Source organism: Prinia subflava, chromosome 2 (assembly GCF_021018805.1).
Source record: "Prinia subflava isolate CZ2003 ecotype Zambia chromosome 2, Cam_Psub_1.2, whole genome shotgun sequence".
Taxonomy (NCBI): Eukaryota; Metazoa; Chordata; class Aves; order Passeriformes; family Cisticolidae; genus Prinia; species Prinia subflava.
In genome coordinates, this window is record NC_086248.1 from 71,099,115 (window position 1) to 71,117,982 (window position 18,868).

Sequence of the window (18,868 nt, forward strand, 5' to 3'; positions counted from 1 at the left end):
GTTTGCTTTTCTAAGCAAATTCTTCTTAAAATACATTTCAGCTGAAGGAAATAAATATTGGTCTATGGAGATTGTCTTTCAGTGGCGGAGTGAGAGAAAGATTATTAAGTTTTAACATCAGTAAGAAGGGATTTTCACAACTTGTATTTGCACTTTAATGTGAACAACTGTTGAATGCAAATGAAAATACATCTAGCACTTTATTGGTATTGTCTGTGGGTAAGGAGGCAAAAGCATGTTGTGTCTTAAGTCTCTGCATCTAAAATTTAAGATTATTTTTTACAGTACCATTTTATGATATGCTTGCTGTATTCTTACTAGAATAGAATACCTCTGTATTCATAGAACTGAAATTGTGATTGAGACTAATGAATTAACTACATGGCAATAAAATATTCGAATGGCTTAAATTTCGAGCAAAAATTGTGAGGTTTATTAGGTTCAATAAAAATTAATCTGCTTCATTCAAAGCTAGTAGTTAAATTTATGGTTTCTAAATATTTTGTGAAGGACATGCTTGTGATGGTTTTTAAAAAATGTTCATTTAAAGTGAATATTTTACTTTCTAGGTGAAAGTCAGTATCTGTCTGTTGAAGTACAATTCCATGGTTGAACCAGTTGATTACGATGGTGCTGTGGTTAATTTTTTGTTGCTAATTCAGTTTTGAATGTAGTGATTCTGTCTAACATCAGTGACGTCTACCAGAATTCCTTTGTCTTTCCTTGTGCCACAATTGCTCGAAACAAAGCCCATGTAGAGGAATAGAATTGGCTTTTTTGGACAGATAGTTCAGCTATCTTTTATATGTTAGTTTTAGTACTTTTGTTGACATTGGTGTTTGAGGATGGTGTTAATTTTGCTGAATGTTGTTATTTTCTTCTGCGTTTGTCAGTTTTTTGGTAAAACAATACAGGGAAATCAGAGGCACTGAAAATTCTGAATCCAAGAGTTCCTGATGGGCTCTTGTTCTCTGCTGTTTGAGCTTCAGAGTGAGTTTAGGTTAATATAGTAAATGATATTCACTCTCAGAGGGGCAGCATGTTCAAGGCAGTGTTAATTATGACTGTGCTTGATTTGATCTGAATATTTCCCAAACTCACTAACAGTATTTCCCAAAAATTGGAAATGGAGATTGTCCATTGAACTGACCAAAGTGATTCTTTAATCTTCTCCTTATTTTGAGAAAAAGCAGTATATAGCACTTCCTTTTATTTTGTGTGATCAGTTCTGAAATTCAGTCCTATTGTTAAATGAGCTGTCACCTGACAAAATGTTATAATAATATATCTTATGTACCACTTATTGCAGAGTAATTACTTGAACATAGCCACAAAGCTCTTCGAGGAAATGGCATGAGATCCATTTTTGGTTTGAATCCTCTTAGGTACTTAATGCTTTCAGTTTATTAGTCAAGTAAATACAAAGAGAGTTATGCTTGGCAACTGAAGGTGATGACTGGTGGAAATATCATGAATTAAAAAACATGAATTATGATCTAGAAGATTTGTACTGTCACTAGAGTGATATGATTTTGTCTGTTGGAGTATTAAATGTGCATAGTTTCATAGCCAGCTGAAGACTACTTTGATGCTTTGATTTCATTCTCTACCTGTTTGATAGTTTTTCCACAAAATCTAATATGGATTATGGAGGAAACATGTGGCTAAATTTTGTCTCTAAAAATGACAATAGAAACTAGATGTAAATGGGATGATTAACCTAATTTGAATATATAAACAAATTACCTTTTCCCAATTTATTCTGCCATATGATGCTCATCATTAAATTCAGCTCTAAATTCACAAGAAAAGTCAACATTTTATCTGCTACTGTTGTTTTTTTAGCTTTCTCTAACTTCCCCCTGGTTTCCCTTTCTAATTTCTGCTAATGGTTGTTTATTGTATATGCGTTTTGGTTCCCCAGTATTGCTCTAGGGGTGCTCACTTCTCTCTAAGCTATAGGATGGAGTTTAAAAAAGATCAAAGAAATTAAGATTGGTTGCAGTGATATTTAGTAGCTATTGCGTGTCTAATCTCTAGATGTTCCTTGACAGAAAAGAATCTAAAATCTTCCCATGATGAAAATCAACAAGCTGTTGCTACATGACAAATAATCTGTGCAAAAATTTGACAAGATGCCAGGATTCAGTAGTGATTGATTCTGACAAGAACACAATCATTTTGAGTCAGGAAGGACTGCTATGAACCTTCAGTACATATCACATACTCAAGTAGCTAAATGGGTTTAGAGGCTTTTTTGTGGTGTCATGTTATTGAATTGTTCTCAGTGTAAAATATAACTATATGTAAAATGTCTGAATTGGGAATAATGAAATTGGAACCACGACTGCAATTATTTACTTAAAAAGACTTGAATATGCATGTGGTACCATTTCAAAACTGGCAAACTCTATCATTTTTAAATATTCTGATGGTTCTTCGTGCCAGTAAAATGCATGGCATAAGAAGAGCCTGCCAAAGCTTGTTGAGTTATTTCTCTTTTAGGCACTGACATTCTAAATGTACCCTGATCTCTGCTTCTGCACAGCCACTATGATCTTGGCTAAGAGTTCTTTTGCTCAAGTCTTCCAGTTTCATAGTTGTGAAGGGTTCTAGCACAGGGACACGAGGTTCAGATTACTGCAAATGAGCTTGCAGCTTGTTTAGCAATAGTGGTTTTTTGTGGTATTGACTTTGTTCAAAATTGTATAGCGTTCACATTTCTTGTCTGCCCACTAATCCCTGGGTTAGTTTGTATCTTGGGCTGGTGGGTGTCAGATCCTCATTTTCAATGTCTCTTAGCTCAGTGTTTAAACTGTGAGATGTTAGATTGTTCTTTAAGATAGGTGTATACTTCACTCCTGTTTGGAATATTATTGATATTCATGAACAAATGCAGGAATGACTGGCATGCACCAAATGAAAAAGTGTGACTAGATGGAATATTTTGCCCAGGTGCCTCTTTACTCTTAGTTCTGTCCCTATTTTTTGTGGCTCAATCTCTACTTGTCAATTCTAATGTGAAGTCAAGGGAATCAACTTAAATCTCCTGTGGTTTAAGTTAAACTATTTGACGTAGGACTGGTATAGAGGTGACAGTGTGGTCACCATCATTTAAAGTCCCTGCTGGGGTGTGTCAAGTAACAGCACTGCTTGCTGTAATCTAATGTTTATATGACCAGTTATCTTGCAGTTTCCTCCATGAATTGTTCATGCTAGCTTTCTGTTGAATAAAATAGTCACCAGTGTGCGATCTGGAAGCTTTTGTTAAATACCTAACTCTCTTTGAAATGGGGATCAAGGAAGTGCTCTGAATGGGGATCACACCTAATGCCAGTCAAAAGGAAATGACAGGAGCAAACCAGTATCTTCACCCTGCCTTGTTCCAGATTTCATTGGTCTGACTTGAGCAGCTCCCACAGTGCATCCATAACCCAGAATCCCCTTTTATCTCAGATGGTCATCCATCCCATTCCACATCAAATTTACACCTTCTCTCTCTTCTGTGTTCTAGGCTGGCCAGGTGAATCCTTATTCCTTACTCATGTCCTTACTAAGCCTGTCCTCTCCTAACTGCTCTGGTCAATGGCATTCTGCCAGAGCAGGTTCCACAAGGGCTCACCCCTACACAAAGCCTCTCTCTCCTTATGACTGAGGGGAAGCAGGTTGTTGTTGTCACCTTTGCTCTAACAGAAACACACACAGCCTTTGCATAATGTGCATTTTGGACACTAACCCGAAGTTTGATTAAGTGAGGGCTACAGCTGGAGAGCTGATTTGAGTCGTGAATGTAGATAAATGTGTGAAGGGAATTGGGTGTGACTGATGGTCTCTGTCAGTTTGTGAAGCTCCAGGAGGTGTCAGTTAAGGATAATAGGACTAATCCATCCACATGGAGGTTTCCTCTTTGTCACCTTAAGTGTGCATAAAAGCTAAGAAGAAAACGATCTGCTCAAGAAGTAATGATCTCTCTTTATACCTAATGTTCTGTAGTTTTTGTACTTCATTTTTGAATAGATGTGATTTATCTGTTTAATGTTCCATAACTGAGAGTCTCGTTAACAAAACTATTTGACTGCAATCTAATTTTCTTGTTTTAAGTATACTTTTAAAAATGGCAAATAGTTTTTAACAGCGAATGATTTTATGAGGAAGGCAAAAAATTACATATAATAGAAATTAGTGTTCTGAGGTCCTGTTTTAACTGAACTGCAGTGAACTTTAAAGGGTAAAAATGAGAGATGATAAACTCACCTTCTTTTAAATCTGAGAAAAAAGACCAATATACAAATACTGCCATTTAAAATTTTCATACTGTCACATGAAGTAGAGTGTGCTTTTATAGATAACAAAATGAAAAGTCTTTGTACTGCTTTTTATCTGTGTTCGAATAGTGCCAATCCAGTTTTCTTTCAAGAGTTGGAGGTGTCTTTTGTGGGGCTTTTTTTTGGTTTGGTTTGGTTTGGTTGGTTTTTGTTTTGTTTTCTTATTTTTTTTTTATTTTCATGCCATGGTGACTTAATTTCCCCAATCAGAACACGTATTTTTTCACTTTCAGATGCCTTTTGTCAGGGGTTAAAACAGTGTTATATTTTAATTATTAATATTCTGGTATTGCCTTTCCTTTGCTTCTGTAAATTTTCCTTTTCTTTTTTTATTTAATTTTTGATTTCAGCTGAGTTTTCAACATAAGATTGGTATCCTTTACTGCAAAGCAGGCCAAAGCACGGAAGAAGAAATGTATAACAACGAGATGGCAGGACCAGCTTTTGAAGAGTTCCTTGATCTACTGGGCCAGAGAGTGCGGCTAAAAGGATTCAGTAAATACAGGGCTCAGCTAGATAACAAAAGTAAGTTATGTTTCAAGCTATGGGAGAAAGGGTAATTATCCAGCTGATCTTCTGTAAATTGTCTTGTCTTTTCATGCTCTTGACTTTGAGTTTTGCATAGTAAGAATGTATGGTAAATGAGGGAGATGAAGCATGGTGAGAGCATGTGTCAAACCTTTTCTGAAAGGTCATTCACTTTTCTGTGGCTTTAGTAGAATTGAAAATCAAAACCATTTATTTCATTTGTTTTCATGTAGTTAAAATCATACTACATGAGTAATATTTCTCCAGGTACACTTTAACATCTTATTCTTTCAAAGGCAATAAAAATATATGTATTTCAAAATACGGAGTAATTTCCCTTATTTCAGCTACACATACATGCTTACTTTTAATCATCACACACAAGCAGGAAAGTTTTCTGGTTTCTCACACATGCACAGTAAGCATGTCATCATTTGTCAGCTGATAATTATTAATCTACCTGTTTCTATTAATCACTGCCATTTCCTCAGGTCTTTCAGTTTCCCTAAGTGCAGTAGTATAAAAATTAAATTGTACAAATTTGGATTGGATTTTATAAGAAAATAGGAACTGAAGTATTGCTGTTAAAGAAAAGTCAGTGATATGTTAATACACTTCTTTATTAGCACTGTTTTCATTGCCCTTAAATTTAAATTAAATTCCTTCTTAGTTTAATGATGCTTTAGCAGGACTTTGACAGCTGATCATATGAGCTGTGATCTAAGGATATCTAGTTATTCATCTACTTCATTTTAACATAGTGCCAGCCTGGTATAAGCATCACATTTATTTCCAATAAATATTGGCTTTTTGCTTAAATCTGTGCTTGTTTCCCTTTAATAATTCAAGCCTTTTAGAGACAATTGCGTCCCATTTCAGTACAGAATAATAACAAATCATTTTTCAAATTAATTTGTAGAAATACGTATTAACATACTGTGGATGTCAGACTTCTGGAATGAATTGATAAATAGGAATGAAAAATTGAAAGGAGTAAGGGGTGTTTCAGTTCTCCTTTTTTCCCCAATCAGAGCATGATTGAATGTCACCTAACAAGTTGTATATATGAAAATAAATGCTGGTCTGTCAGCAAATTCAGCTTCTGTATTTGCTGTGCTCCAGTACGAACTTACATTGCTGATCAGCATTGTGTATGTATCAGTCAGTAACATGATTTTAATGTTTTATGAAGTCTGTGTGACATTAACTAGATTGTCCTGTTGTGGTGTTCTCATCGTTTGCAACAGGCAGAATGGAATTAAGAATTCACAAAGATACAGTCTTTAGTATTATATTAAATGTAAAGTACTGAAGTATCCCATTTTTGTTATACTTGTTTTTAAATACAATGACGCAAGAAATATTACTGTGTGTCGTATTTAGGCTTAAATAATACATGGTTCTGACTGCCTGCAGGTTCAGAGGAGTGTAATAATTTAGTCTCTGGGAGCTATATTTTTGGTAGACGCAATATTTCAGTAATAAATCTTGGTTAGTTCTTGTAGGAGTCAAATTTGCTAAGTTTTTATATTTTCAATTGCTTGACTAGCTGTGAGGTTTTTCCCTAAAAATCCTCTTTTAATTTTTTTTTTTTTGTATTTTTAAAAATTGTGTAGTATTTGGGTAAGTAATAGGCCCATTTCTTATGTAACCGGGAAAGTAGAATGTTGTGTTGGGTTGCCCTGTGGGGCAAATAAGCCCTCACCTCTTGTGTGCTCACCCACCCTCCAGTTTGTGAGTTGAGATTAGGAGAGTTCAAGGAGTGAGGGGAAGAAAGGAAAAAAAACCACCCCAAAAACCTCCCAGGCAAACAACAAAAAACCCCCACAACCCAGCACTACATCAATCAGGCAACAGCACAACTGGTGCAAAGGCAATCACTTGCCACCTGCCATTAGCTGATGCCCAGCCCTTCTTTGAGCGACAGCCACCATGAAAAAACTCTCCTGCTCCAGTTTTCCTGCAGAACATAACTTGGTAGGGTATGGGCGATGTTCTTGGTCAGGCTGATTGGCTGTCTCCTCCAGACCCTTGGGCGGGGCACACGGTGAGGGGCAGAGAGAGCTGCTGCAGCGTGGGCAATGTTTGGCCCCAGCCAAAGCCTCGGTGTGTGACCAACGCTGCTTTGATCACACACAGCACACGCAGCACCAGATGGGCTGCCATGAAGAATTTTAGCTGCATCCAAGCCAGACCCAGTGCAAATGTCAAGAACATACGGAATACATTAACTAGAAAAACTCTTTTCTGCCCTTCTTTAGTGCAGTTTTAGTGTCATGCAGTTCCAAACCCCAGGATAAAGAAATAAGAAAACTAAATGAAACTTTGCCAATGCAATACAATATAATTTGTTTTGTGTATGTTTTAAAACATATCAGTTTACTGGAAATGAGAAAAAAAGTTTTATTGTTGGAACATACTTTCTATCTATTGAAAACTGGCTTTCTGAAATGCCACTGAAAGGTTATAATGAAATTAGATTTTCAGCTAAGATTTGGAAATAGAAGAGTGAAATAAGGTTTCTTTTTTTAGCAACATTTAAGTAACAACCTTTAGTTGAAATTATGCTTTTTACTTCTTACTTCAACTTTACTTCAACTGTAATCTGTGCTTAACAAATGAAGTTAATTTAATTATCATGCAGATGTAAGTGATGCACCCAGTTATCATATGAATGTGCTCGTAATTGTATACAAGCAAATATTTTTAGATCTAGGGCTGCAGATAAAAAAGTGTATGTTTATAAACTAACATGGCTAATTGATTTCATTTTGGAATATAGTTACCACTCAAAACAAATCAAAACTACAAAACCTTAAACAGGGTGTTAAAAAGTGTACTGGAGAATATTTATTGTTGTACGTAACATAAAATTACGCTGAAAAATAAGTGAAGATGAAAGAAGAAAAATTGGTACTTGTCTTAACTCACCTAAACTTTCTAAAAGTTCATTGTGCTTACTGTAATAGTCTGTACAAATTGAAGAAGAGTAGAAAGGATTAACTTATGACTACAGTGTAAAACTAATTTACTGTAAATATCACAAAATGTTAGCCATTAATAAACTTTCTAAATAAAATAAAATGTTAGTTAATATCCTATATGAAATTTATTTTAATAATTTTCAAATATATGTATTATGCACATGTTTTATGTTTTAAAAGGGTCTGATCTGCAATATGTGTTTTAATGTTAGATTTGAAATAGCCAGTTCACTTTTGGTAAAGTATGGGTTTAGTCAATTGTCCTTGTTAGTGTTTAAATAATGAAAATACGTATTATATAAAACTATACTCAAGTAGCTAAGTGTTTTGTGCTTTTTATGATATGCCAATATATTTAAAATCAATTTATTTAGGTCTCAGAGACAGCAAACTCTTCGGGGGTTTTTTCTGCACGCCTCCTCTATGTCATAATCCAAAAATAGGCTAGATTTTTAGCTGATGGAAACGGGTTTTCTTAAATTGTAAAAAAGATGTAAGTTGCTTAGATAGATTTAAATCACAGCATGCAGAGCAGTGTCCTAAAAAGCAGTATGAATGTTCTGATTTACTGACCTTCTTGCGATTAAATTAATTTTCAGCTGATTCAACAGGAACTCATTCCCTCTATACGACCTATAAAGATTATGAATTAATGTTTCATGTATCAACAATGCTTCCATACATGCCCAGTAACAGGCAACAGGTATGTTTTTTTAGCTTTGCATTGTCATTTTACATTATAAATGTTTGACATTGAATGTTGGGTTTTTTTAATGGTGGAAGTAAAAGAAGTATGACTCAATTATATTTATTTTCTTGAAATATTGTAAGACATTAGAAATATTTTAGGATTTTTATTCTGTATAATTCAGGAACTTATCCCATGTACCCTATTTCATTACATTATTAAAAGGCAATATTGCCTCTAGTAAATGAATTATTTTCAGTTTGGACTGAATTCACACCTTATGTATGTTTTAAACATTGAATGGAATGAATCTAGAAAATAGTCTTATAGTTAAAATATGCATGTAATAAGTTTTTCTAAAAAACAATTTCACTTAATCCTTGTATTACAGATCTTGAAATGTTTATTAATGTGTGAGCTTAGTAATAATTTTAAATTGTATCCTTCAAGGTGTCTGTGAAAACAGAAAATTGCAGTGTATTTTTCTTATTTCTAGAGAATTCCCTTTGCTTATATAATAATTCAGAATGCCTTCAAAGCATTAAGGATGGCTAAAACCCAGCACAGCACCCAAAGTGTGCGGTGCACTAGTAAGGTTACTCTGTCTTGCCTGTCTGAGATATTTCCTGGGACTTAATTAAAACATACAAGCACATTTGGTATAATATATCAGTATTAATGCTTAAAAGAAAAGCATTAGAACTGCTCATAGATCAGGCTGATGGTAGTTTGTAACTTTCTGTGCCACTACTCTGTGTTCCTCCAGGTATGCACAAGTAAGTGATGATTTATTTAGTTAGTTTTGGAATGTTCTCGCCTTGCCATGCAAGTTACAATCATTTCAGCCATTGTGGAAGGCTGTTGTGAAAGGAGGTTGCCGTCTCACTGTGGTTTTGAACAGCACCCAAAAGATGCTTACTGATTGATTGAACCATATTGGAGTTGCATCTTTCATGTCTATCCTATCAATAGGTCTTGTGTGAGCAGAAAGGAATGTGTCGAGACAGCAAGAAATAGATAAAAGTACTGAAATTCCTTAGAAGGGATAAATAAAAATAACAATGGAAGAAAGTATATCATATTAAGTGTTTTAAATAATCATTGCATAGAGCTCTGAACTGTTTGAAAAGCTGTTTCAAGTGAACAGTTAAGACATTACACTTAGTATTTGGATATGGTTTAAAGAAACTAAATTAGGAATCAAACTACAGACTTTTTACCACATGAATAACACAAAGTTTAGATGACTCACTTCCTAAAATGTGTGGCTTTTAGGAGACAGAATGTTCTACATCAGAGCTACATCAGACACTCAACTGTGGCATAGCTAGTAATTGGGGAACTGGATCTTCATCACTGATTTCAGATTGTTCTGCTTCTTTAAACTTTCAGTTGCATCTTATTACAAAACAGGATTGATTTAGTAAATGCACTAGGAGTTGTTCTGTCTGTAATCAGTCTAACAACCTTTGACTGGAAATGAATGTAAAGGGGGAAAACTACCCTCTTAAGACGATATAGTACACTGAATGAGCTTGCCTTAAAAGAATAAAATCAATATTTTCATAGTAAATCACAGGCACTGACAGTAAATATGACCTTACTTGGAGTTTATTACTTTTGTTGTCTTTTGTGAATTTTCCTTGTTTGTGAGAATAGGATATCCCCTTGCCACGACCCACTTATTTTCATAGTTTTTTGCTGTTTGTCTGTCAGCTTCACTGTTGCGTTGCTCAGCCACTCCCTATAACTGTCCTGTCACTTCTTCCTGTGCCTTCCTTTCATTCTTACCATTTCCTTATGTCTCTTTCTTTATAGTCAGGTGCTGATTCTTGTGTACAGCAAAATCTTTCAATTTTAACTCCATGGTTTTCCCTAGCAACAAGCACTCCTTTCCACAGTGTTTTAGTAAGCTGTCATCATTGTCCGTTTCAAAGGTTCAATATTTAGCAGAAGCACTATGTTGTTATTCGTGGCTTTCTTGGGATCAAAATAATGTGGCAGTTTTCCAAGTTCAAGCAGTATGCCTATCTGAAGACCCACCACATTATTTTTCAGGTGATGAGATCTATCAGTGTTTGCACAGCATGTACACTGTCTTAATGAAATGTGACAAGTGCACCCAAATTACTAGAATTTAGCCAGCCTTAATGTGCAAAACAGATCTATAATAACTGTTTATTGTTTTTTTTCTCTTACTGTTTAGTTCCAAAATACATAATGAAGTCTCTTCAGGGTTTGGCTCACTGCATACCCAAGTAAGGGGAAGTTAGAGACCACGGTAAATTTCCTGTCAGGTTATGTTAGGAATGAAGCCCCCCATTCAGTAGTTATTTTCTGCTAGCATATTATGTATGTACTGGCTGAGGTTGTTTCCTCCTTTCCCTATGTCCCTTGTTGGTAATGACTGGGCAAGGCATTCAGTCCCTCCTCATAATCTCCGACGGTGACCTTCAGCGAGCAAGCACTGAGCGTTGCTTGTGTTCCAAATACCTGTGAGCCAAAAGTAGGCCGCACCAGAACTGTTTGTTGCTTCTTCCAGGATATAACTACGCCCTGCTTGGTCCCTGATCAGGACATCCCTCTAGTTTTAGAACCAGCAGGAGATCCAAAGAGCAAGGTAATTTTTATTTTGGCTGCAACATAGGCTGGGAACTTTCAAGTCAGCTGCTCCGTCCCCAGGACAGAGAAGACAACCAGCCCCGGTGTGGCCAGTTCCTTTTCCTTTACTGGCCTTTTCTTCAAAGCAGTTCAAGGCTTTCCCCTTCAATCTTTACCTTTGCAATGTCCCTTTCCAAATCATTCCCTTGCAAGTTTCCTATTCACACATTTGCAGTCTGCTTGTGTACACGAGGTCAGACCTGATTAATCCAAATTTGTTCGAATAATCAGTTTTCACCTGGTTTTATGAAAACCTACAAATTAAACAGATATGCAATAATGAAATAAGCTTGTTGCATTTCACTGTCGTTAAAATAGTTGGGTCACAAGACCTGTGGTTATACCAAACTCAGTTGATCAGATCTGTTGAAAGAGCTTTTGCCATGCCATTCATTTCTGGTTTTGGTACTGGCTAACAACACAAATTGAAAATAAAACTTTTGAAACCACTTATTTTTGAAATGTACTAAACTAAGTTTGGAGTTTTTATTATTTGACTCTTAACACTTCATGATTTAATTGAATGAAGAGTATATTTCACTGCTATTTCAACAAGAATTCCTTGTTGTTTTGCAGTTTGACAAAGAAATCCTACAGAAGTGGGTAGATTTTTTAAGGCTGAGCACAAGCTGTTAATATGCTAAGTTTTAAGACAGATTTTTTTTTCCTTCAGAGATGCATATCTGAAAATTAAGAATTGAGTCACTAAAATCTGAAAATTAATATAATAACTATCATTTAGTGCAAATAATTTTAATCTAATGGATTCTGCTTTTCTAACATAATTTCCTGACTGGACTCACCTTTGTATGTCTTTTATTCTTCCATAACACTTCACTGATTTCCTTTTGGCTGCCTATCATACTTGATTAGATTTATTTTCAAATTCTAACATGACAGTGATGCCTCCCTACTGCAAGTAATTTCTGTAATCTCTGCACCCAGTTGAGAGTTCCTATTGTGCTCAACACTGGCATGAGATTATTCAGAGTATGTTAGAAAGGCAGATTAAAAAAAAAAAATTGTACAACATCCAAAAGACCCCCAAACCTGAGCAGACCTCAAAATGGGAGAGGAAGGGGAAACTGAGAACCTGAAAAGAACACCCAAGCAAACTAGGAGGTAAAAGTTGGGAGAAAAATCTAGGCTATAGAATGAAAAGTAGAAAAGAGTTTCTGATAGATAATTTTGCTGAGTTCTGGTTTCCTTCCATTCCTTTTTCATTTTCAGTATGCTATCCTTATCTTGCATTTCCCACAGAGGTATGTGTTCCTTCCTTCTTCTCCATTCGATACTTTATTCTTTTCCTGTTCCTTTATCCTATCCAGAGCACCTCTTTCCATGTTTCAGATCACCCCAGTTTAATTCTCCTTCCTCTAGAAGTTCTTTGCATTATGATCCTCTGTGCACAGCCACAACTGTGCTTTGCCTTTTGCATTGTGTTGAAGTTGACTGACCACTTATGCATGGCAACTGTTTATAAGTGTTACACTGGTTTTATTTTAAATTGAAGAAGTCACCAAGATCTCTACAGTCTTGGTAAGGTTCTTAAAAATAATGACTTGTCTTCCTATTTCTGTTTTGTGTCTTATGGAGGTTTCTGCTCTTGAAAAATATCCTAGGGATAGGATATGGGAACTGCCAGACTTTTATAAATCTTTGCTAGTAAAATTTCAAACATTCCTAAAACTTATCTCCAATTAAGTGAATGCTGTTCTTGCTTATGCTATGTATGATGCCAAGCAGAACCTCCTAAAGCGGTCTACAAAAGCAGAAAATATTCCTGAAAACAGTGATTGTCTTGAAAAATAAATGTACCTTCAAGGAGGATTGCATTCTCATTTTTATAATTTACTCTATGGAAATGTATAGGCATGAACCACTGTAGCAAGAACAAGTAATTGGGCACTTAGTGGTATAAAAAGGGCAGAAATTATTCACCTTGTACCTCATAATTGGAAAGGATTGCTTACAAATTTAACTGAGTTGTAAATTCCAACCTATGAGATAGTAATAACTTCTAAACATGAACTTGTGCTGCCCTACTATGATCTAATTGTATGGCTCACTAGATGAGTAAATTAAAGTATACCTGACACTTAGTTCTGTGATCAGTTCCTCGTAGTGCACTTCTGTATGCAGCAGCCTGTGTATCTTAAATGGCTCAAATAACTAGTTATTTTCATTTTAGCCTTAAATACCTGAAAACTTGACTGAGCCACACGACTTAACCGAATACCGTTATCTGTTCCTTGTCTGTTTTGAAGTTTCATAAGAAGTCTTATTTATTTATCTGTATTTGGGATTTTGATTATGTTTAAAATAATGTAGATATACTTAGTGCTTCAAAATTGTGGCTTTGGTCCTTCTGACTACCTTCAGACTATCATCCTTTATGTTATTTTAAGGGCTGTAATGAAACATACTTACGTGTTCCAGGCTTTAGCATGTGCAACTTTGCTTTTTTATTGTTGGTAGCTGAAATGCTAATTTTTAGTGGAGCTGGAAAAATGCAACAAAATACTCTTATGAGAAAGATTCTGTTCTGTGAAATCACCTCAACAGAGAAATTTTTACTTGCTCTGTCTTAAACTTTTCAAGTAAATTTATTCTTAAATCCTTTTTGGTTACACATGAGCCAAGGTACAGCTTTAACTGTCTTTATGCTATTAGTTGACAGTGCAAGATCTTTAGCAGACTTTGGGTAAATATTTTAAATGTAGCATCTGGTAGACTGGTTTTTTGTCTGTTAATATACAAAATTTGAAAGTTACAATATTCTTCCATGAAGAAAGTGAGCATTATTTTACTGTGTTATTTTGTTGGATATTTTGGGGAGAAAGAGTAGTAGTCCCTTATTGGTCGTTATGTTTTGCAATTTTTACTAAATTTTAGCCTATAACAATGATTTAGTACTTTAAATTAGTCCTTAATATATTTTCATAATAAAAGCTACCAATTAATAGAACAAATTTTTAATTTAAGGGTTCCTAATATTTGTTGCTTCTCTGTGAGTCTTGGTTTTGTTCCTCAAGTATGCGGTTAACATTTGTGATGGATGTTCGTGATAATATTTTTTTTAATTAAGATCATAATATTAAGAACAATATATAATAGTATTGTGACATGGAAAAGAAAGTTTTATTGAGACAGAAGCAATATTATATTTTTAATGTAGAGACAAATATTACACTGTAATGAGGGAACAAATATACAGTTTTCTGGATAGTGAGAAACGTCAAGTGATGCAACACTTTTTTAATACTGAAGTGATGCATTAATAAGAATAAGAGAAATACATTTTTCTCATGAAATAAAATATAATTGATCAGAAACTATGGCGAACTAGTGTGGCATGTGAGAAAATTCACTAGTATTTTTGTGAACTTAGCCCAATTTCCTTTCCCTGTATTTTTGCAGTTCTGATATCCTTTACATGTTGTTATTCATGATGCAATAAAAGTTATTGTATTGAAAATTTATGAAAAATTATGCTTTATTTGTATTGGTTTGGTTTGTTTGGGGTTTTTTTTTCCCTGAGATTATGAATTTGTGACTTTTAATTTTTTTTTAATAATTAATTTTTCAATGCATGTTTCTTGTCTAGCTGCTAAGGAAAAGGCATATAGGAAATGACATAGTTACCATTGTCTTCCAAGAGCCAGGAGCACTTCCTTTTACTCCAAAAAATATTCGTTCCCACTTTCAACATGTATTTGTCATTGTCAAAGTGCATAATCCTTGCACTGAAAATGTGTGTTATAGGTGAGTAGAGCCTTATGACTATTTAAGTTTGTTACTAAGACTACAATGTAACCGTGTTTTCTAGATGCTTTGTATTTCTTATAGATATGTGCTCAGTTTTAAAATTTCTGCTGCACTTCCTGTAAATTTGACACCCCAGTGTCTCCTTCGCACACATCTGCAGTTATGGAGCCGAGTTTGTGGGCGCAAAGGGGTGTGTGCAGAACTCCATGTTGCTGATTTTTGGCCACAAAATGGGGATATACCATGTCAGTGAAAATAAGATTTACAGACACATCAATAGAAATTAATTTAGAATTTGTATTGCATGTTTCTTTTTCTTAAAGAAAGTGATTTAAAGTATTTCAGAAGGTCCTTTGACCAGTATGAATCCCTGATTACGACAGTGTAACACCAGGATGAGTCATAGCCTTTAAGCACATGAATGAATACTTTTGGAGAGTGGAGAAAAAATCATAAATTTCAGATGATTTTATCAGCTCTCACATTTAAGTCACTGCATCATGAATTTTAACAAGGTAACCCAGGTGGAAGCACATTTGTGAATTGATTGGTAATTGTGCAAATAGTGATAAAGACGTGCATAAAGCATAATTACTCAGGTTTATTTATAAAAGTTGTTTATTCATTGTTTAGAATGAAATTAAAATACATCATGAGGGTGGGTCATATTACTGTCTTTTAGCTGTCTACTGGAACTTAAATTATATTTCAGGACTTGATTTTGTTTCAGTAACTGTTGAATAATACATGACATTACCTAAGTTATATTTTTCTTACTGTTAAACTCTATCTGTGATTCCAAATTTGATTGTATTTCAGTCAAACAGTAGTTGTACCTAATGTGTACAGTATTTTGAAATTCTTTGTCAATTGAAATACATTATGTATTATCAATTGGAGGTATAATTGTATCAATTAGGAAAAGATCCTATTTTTCTTATATTTTGCTGTGAACTGTCTAGATCAAGAATTGTGTTTTTCCATTTTATGAGCATAGAGTAGGCAGCTTAAACAGGTGGACAATGCTCCATTAGAGTCACATTTGCCACCAGTATTTTTTCATTGAATTCACACTTCATTGTAGAGGAAGATTTGAGGATAAAAATTAATTCAGTTTCTATTTTTTACATTTCTTAGTTTTAAGACCATGCAACTGAGTGACAGCTGAAAATGATAGATTTACATAAAAATAATTTTTAAAAATACATCTCTCATTCCTTGCAATTCATTTAATATTTTTTACATTAAGGAAAAGAGATGTTGACACCCTAAGAAGTTATCTTTGATATTGTTTGTTTTCGTAAAATATCTCCATAATGTTTTTTATATATTTAAAAGAAGAAAGCCATTCTAGAACAGGCAACCCAATCAGATTTCTTTGATGTGTCTGGAATGTCTGCAAATTGGCATGTCAAAGCTGTACTTAATTGTGTAAATGGATTGCAGAGATCACAATTCTGCTTATCATCTGATTTTATTTTTGTTTAGGGAATTAATAATTTTGTTGTTTGTTTTGTTTTTTTTTTTTCTTTCTATTTCCAGTGTTGGTGTTTCACGATCAAAAGATGTTCCCTCATTTGGTCCACCCATTCCCAAAGGAGTAACTTTCCCCAAGTCTGCAGTCTTTAGGGACTTCCTTTTAGCCAAAGTCATTAATGCTGAAAATGCAGCACATAAGTCGGAAAAATTTCGAGCCATGGCCACAAGGACACGTCAAGAATACCTGAAAGATCTGGCAGAAAACTTTGTTACCACAGCTACAGTGGATACTTCAGCCAAGTTCAGCTTTATTACTTTAGGGGCAAAAAAGAAGGAAAAAGTGAAACCAAGGAAAGATGCACATCTATTCAGTGTTGGAGCAATTATGTGGAATGTGATTGCCCGAGACTTTGGCCAGTCTGCTGACATTGAGTGTCTCCTTGGAATCTCCAATGAGTTTATTATGTTGATTGAAAAGGAATCAAAAAATGTTGTATTCAACTGCTCCTGCAGAGATGTTATTGGATGGACATCTGGATTAATGAGCATCAAAATATTTTATGAAAGAGGAGAATGTATTCTTCTGTCTGCAGCAGATAATTGTACTGAAGACATCAGAGAAATTGTTCAGAGACTTGAAGTAAGTACAGTTTCTAAACTGGAATTCCAATTTTTTTATGAACAATTATTTGTCTGTGTCTTCTCTGAGATATAATTAGAAATGTTCTATGTTCATAGTTCAGGAGTGTTTTCAGTCTTCAGAGAGCATTACAAATAGTAATCTTCACAACAGCATCTTAGATAAATGTTATCAACCTGTTTTGCAGGGATAAGTTTTCAGATACCATTAATCTGATTACTTGCCCAAGGCCATGGATGGTTCCAGTGTTGAAATCAGGACTGAAAAGCTTTTGCCACTTCTTGCTGTAGCCTGTTCCCAAATCACATCCTTGTAGGTAGAAGAATCATTAATTAAAAAATACATAAAATCTCAATGTGTAAAATATACTTTGACTTTTTGTAATAATCCATGAGAATATTAGCGGAAAGTTTTATGTAAGTGTTCCGCTCATTTGTTCTGCTGCACTGAGAAAGTGCAGGAAGTAAAGAAAACCAACTTATGCCAGTTTTAGCAGCTAACTGGATAAAGTTTTTCAGACACTTGATGGCTATGTCAGTAACTATTGATGACCACTATTTCAGTCAGTCCAAATGAAATGACAGTAATTCCAAGATAAAAGTGCTGATGTATCTAGTGGTTACACTTCAGCTGATGTATCTAGTGGTTGCACTTCACTCTTTGATCTTAGTTTAAGTGTTTTTTTTTAGATGTCTTAGGGTTTTCTTCTATTAGAAAGCTTGGCACCGAAAGGAAATCAGCCTGCTTACTGTTTTCCCACTGGAACAGTTGGATTGCAGCTGATGATTCAGGATCTCTAGTACTGCAGTCTCATTTAGCATTGCTCAATATCGTGCTCTAAATAATAACTTTCTTCCAAAGTACAATTACTATTTCAAGAGTTGAATGTCTTTAAACTCTTCTTGTCACTCTTATGTTATCCTTTTCAATTGAGGTCTTCAGTTTCATTTTCCTTAGACAGATGTTTCCCTTCTATAAAACAGTGCTCCCATTGGGTGTTGTTAACTGGACGATATAAATTTCTTTACACAAATGAAAAATGAGATTTAAAGTTCTAGTGAAAACTTCTGCTGTCATCAGTGACAATGTTTTTGTGCAATTTTTCACGTACTTGGTTTTGCAAAACCTGGAAATAATCCATATTGCTGAAGACAGATCTTTAAGATTTAGTAATTAAAAACACAAAATATTTTATCTGTTTACTAGTTCCTCTTTATTATGGCCAGATTTGGGGTTAAATAATGAAAAATTGGTTTTAAGCCTCAAATTACTAAGTTATCAGTTGTTACTAAGGTTACCAGAATATTAACTTCAAGTATCTATTCCAGTGAATTCTGACTGCCTTTTCTTTCCCTGCTACCTATCCAACTTCCATAGCAATTAAAAGAGTTAACTATCATCACTTGTTTTAAAACATTTTTCATCCCTGTTTCTTGCCTCATATTTTTCTCATTTTCCCCTGCTTCTTCCTCTCTTTTGAAAGCTGCATATTGATGTTATTTCCTTGTTGGTTTATAACACTGAATGCTTTCTGCATCTTTGTATACATTTGGTATGGAAGCATTAGAACCACTAAAAAGTATTTAAAACTCTGATGCTACACATAATGTGCATACTTTAAAAACCTTTCAAGTGACTCAGAACACGCTAAGGTTTAACAACCATATGTGCTAGCAGATGCTAAACATGAAAGCTCAAACTGTGATGTAATACTAATCTTCAGTGACCAGATGATTAACCCTTTTCAGTCACAAATTAAAGCATTTCCTAAAACCAGTGAGTAGAACATTGCAAT

The 18,868-nt window shown here is 34.6% G+C and overlaps 1 protein-coding gene across 3 annotated transcripts in view; it reads left to right on the top strand.

The window, feature by feature from the left end:
• The window catches only part of SIPA1L2 (signal induced proliferation associated 1 like 2), a 126,120-nt gene that overhangs the window by 62,657 nt on the left and 44,595 nt on the right, over nucleotides 1–18,868 (top strand). For all 3 annotated transcript variants that reach the window (XM_063390488.1, XM_063390489.1, XM_063390490.1), the window contains exons 6-9: nucleotides 4,676–4,850; nucleotides 8,437–8,540; nucleotides 14,794–14,951; nucleotides 16,497–17,073. In XM_063390488.1, coding sequence (XP_063246558.1) covers nucleotides 4,676–4,850; nucleotides 8,437–8,540; nucleotides 14,794–14,951; nucleotides 16,497–17,073 — 1,014 coding nt within the window. The remainder of the gene's footprint in view (nucleotides 1–4,675; nucleotides 4,851–8,436; nucleotides 8,541–14,793; nucleotides 14,952–16,496; nucleotides 17,074–18,868) is intronic.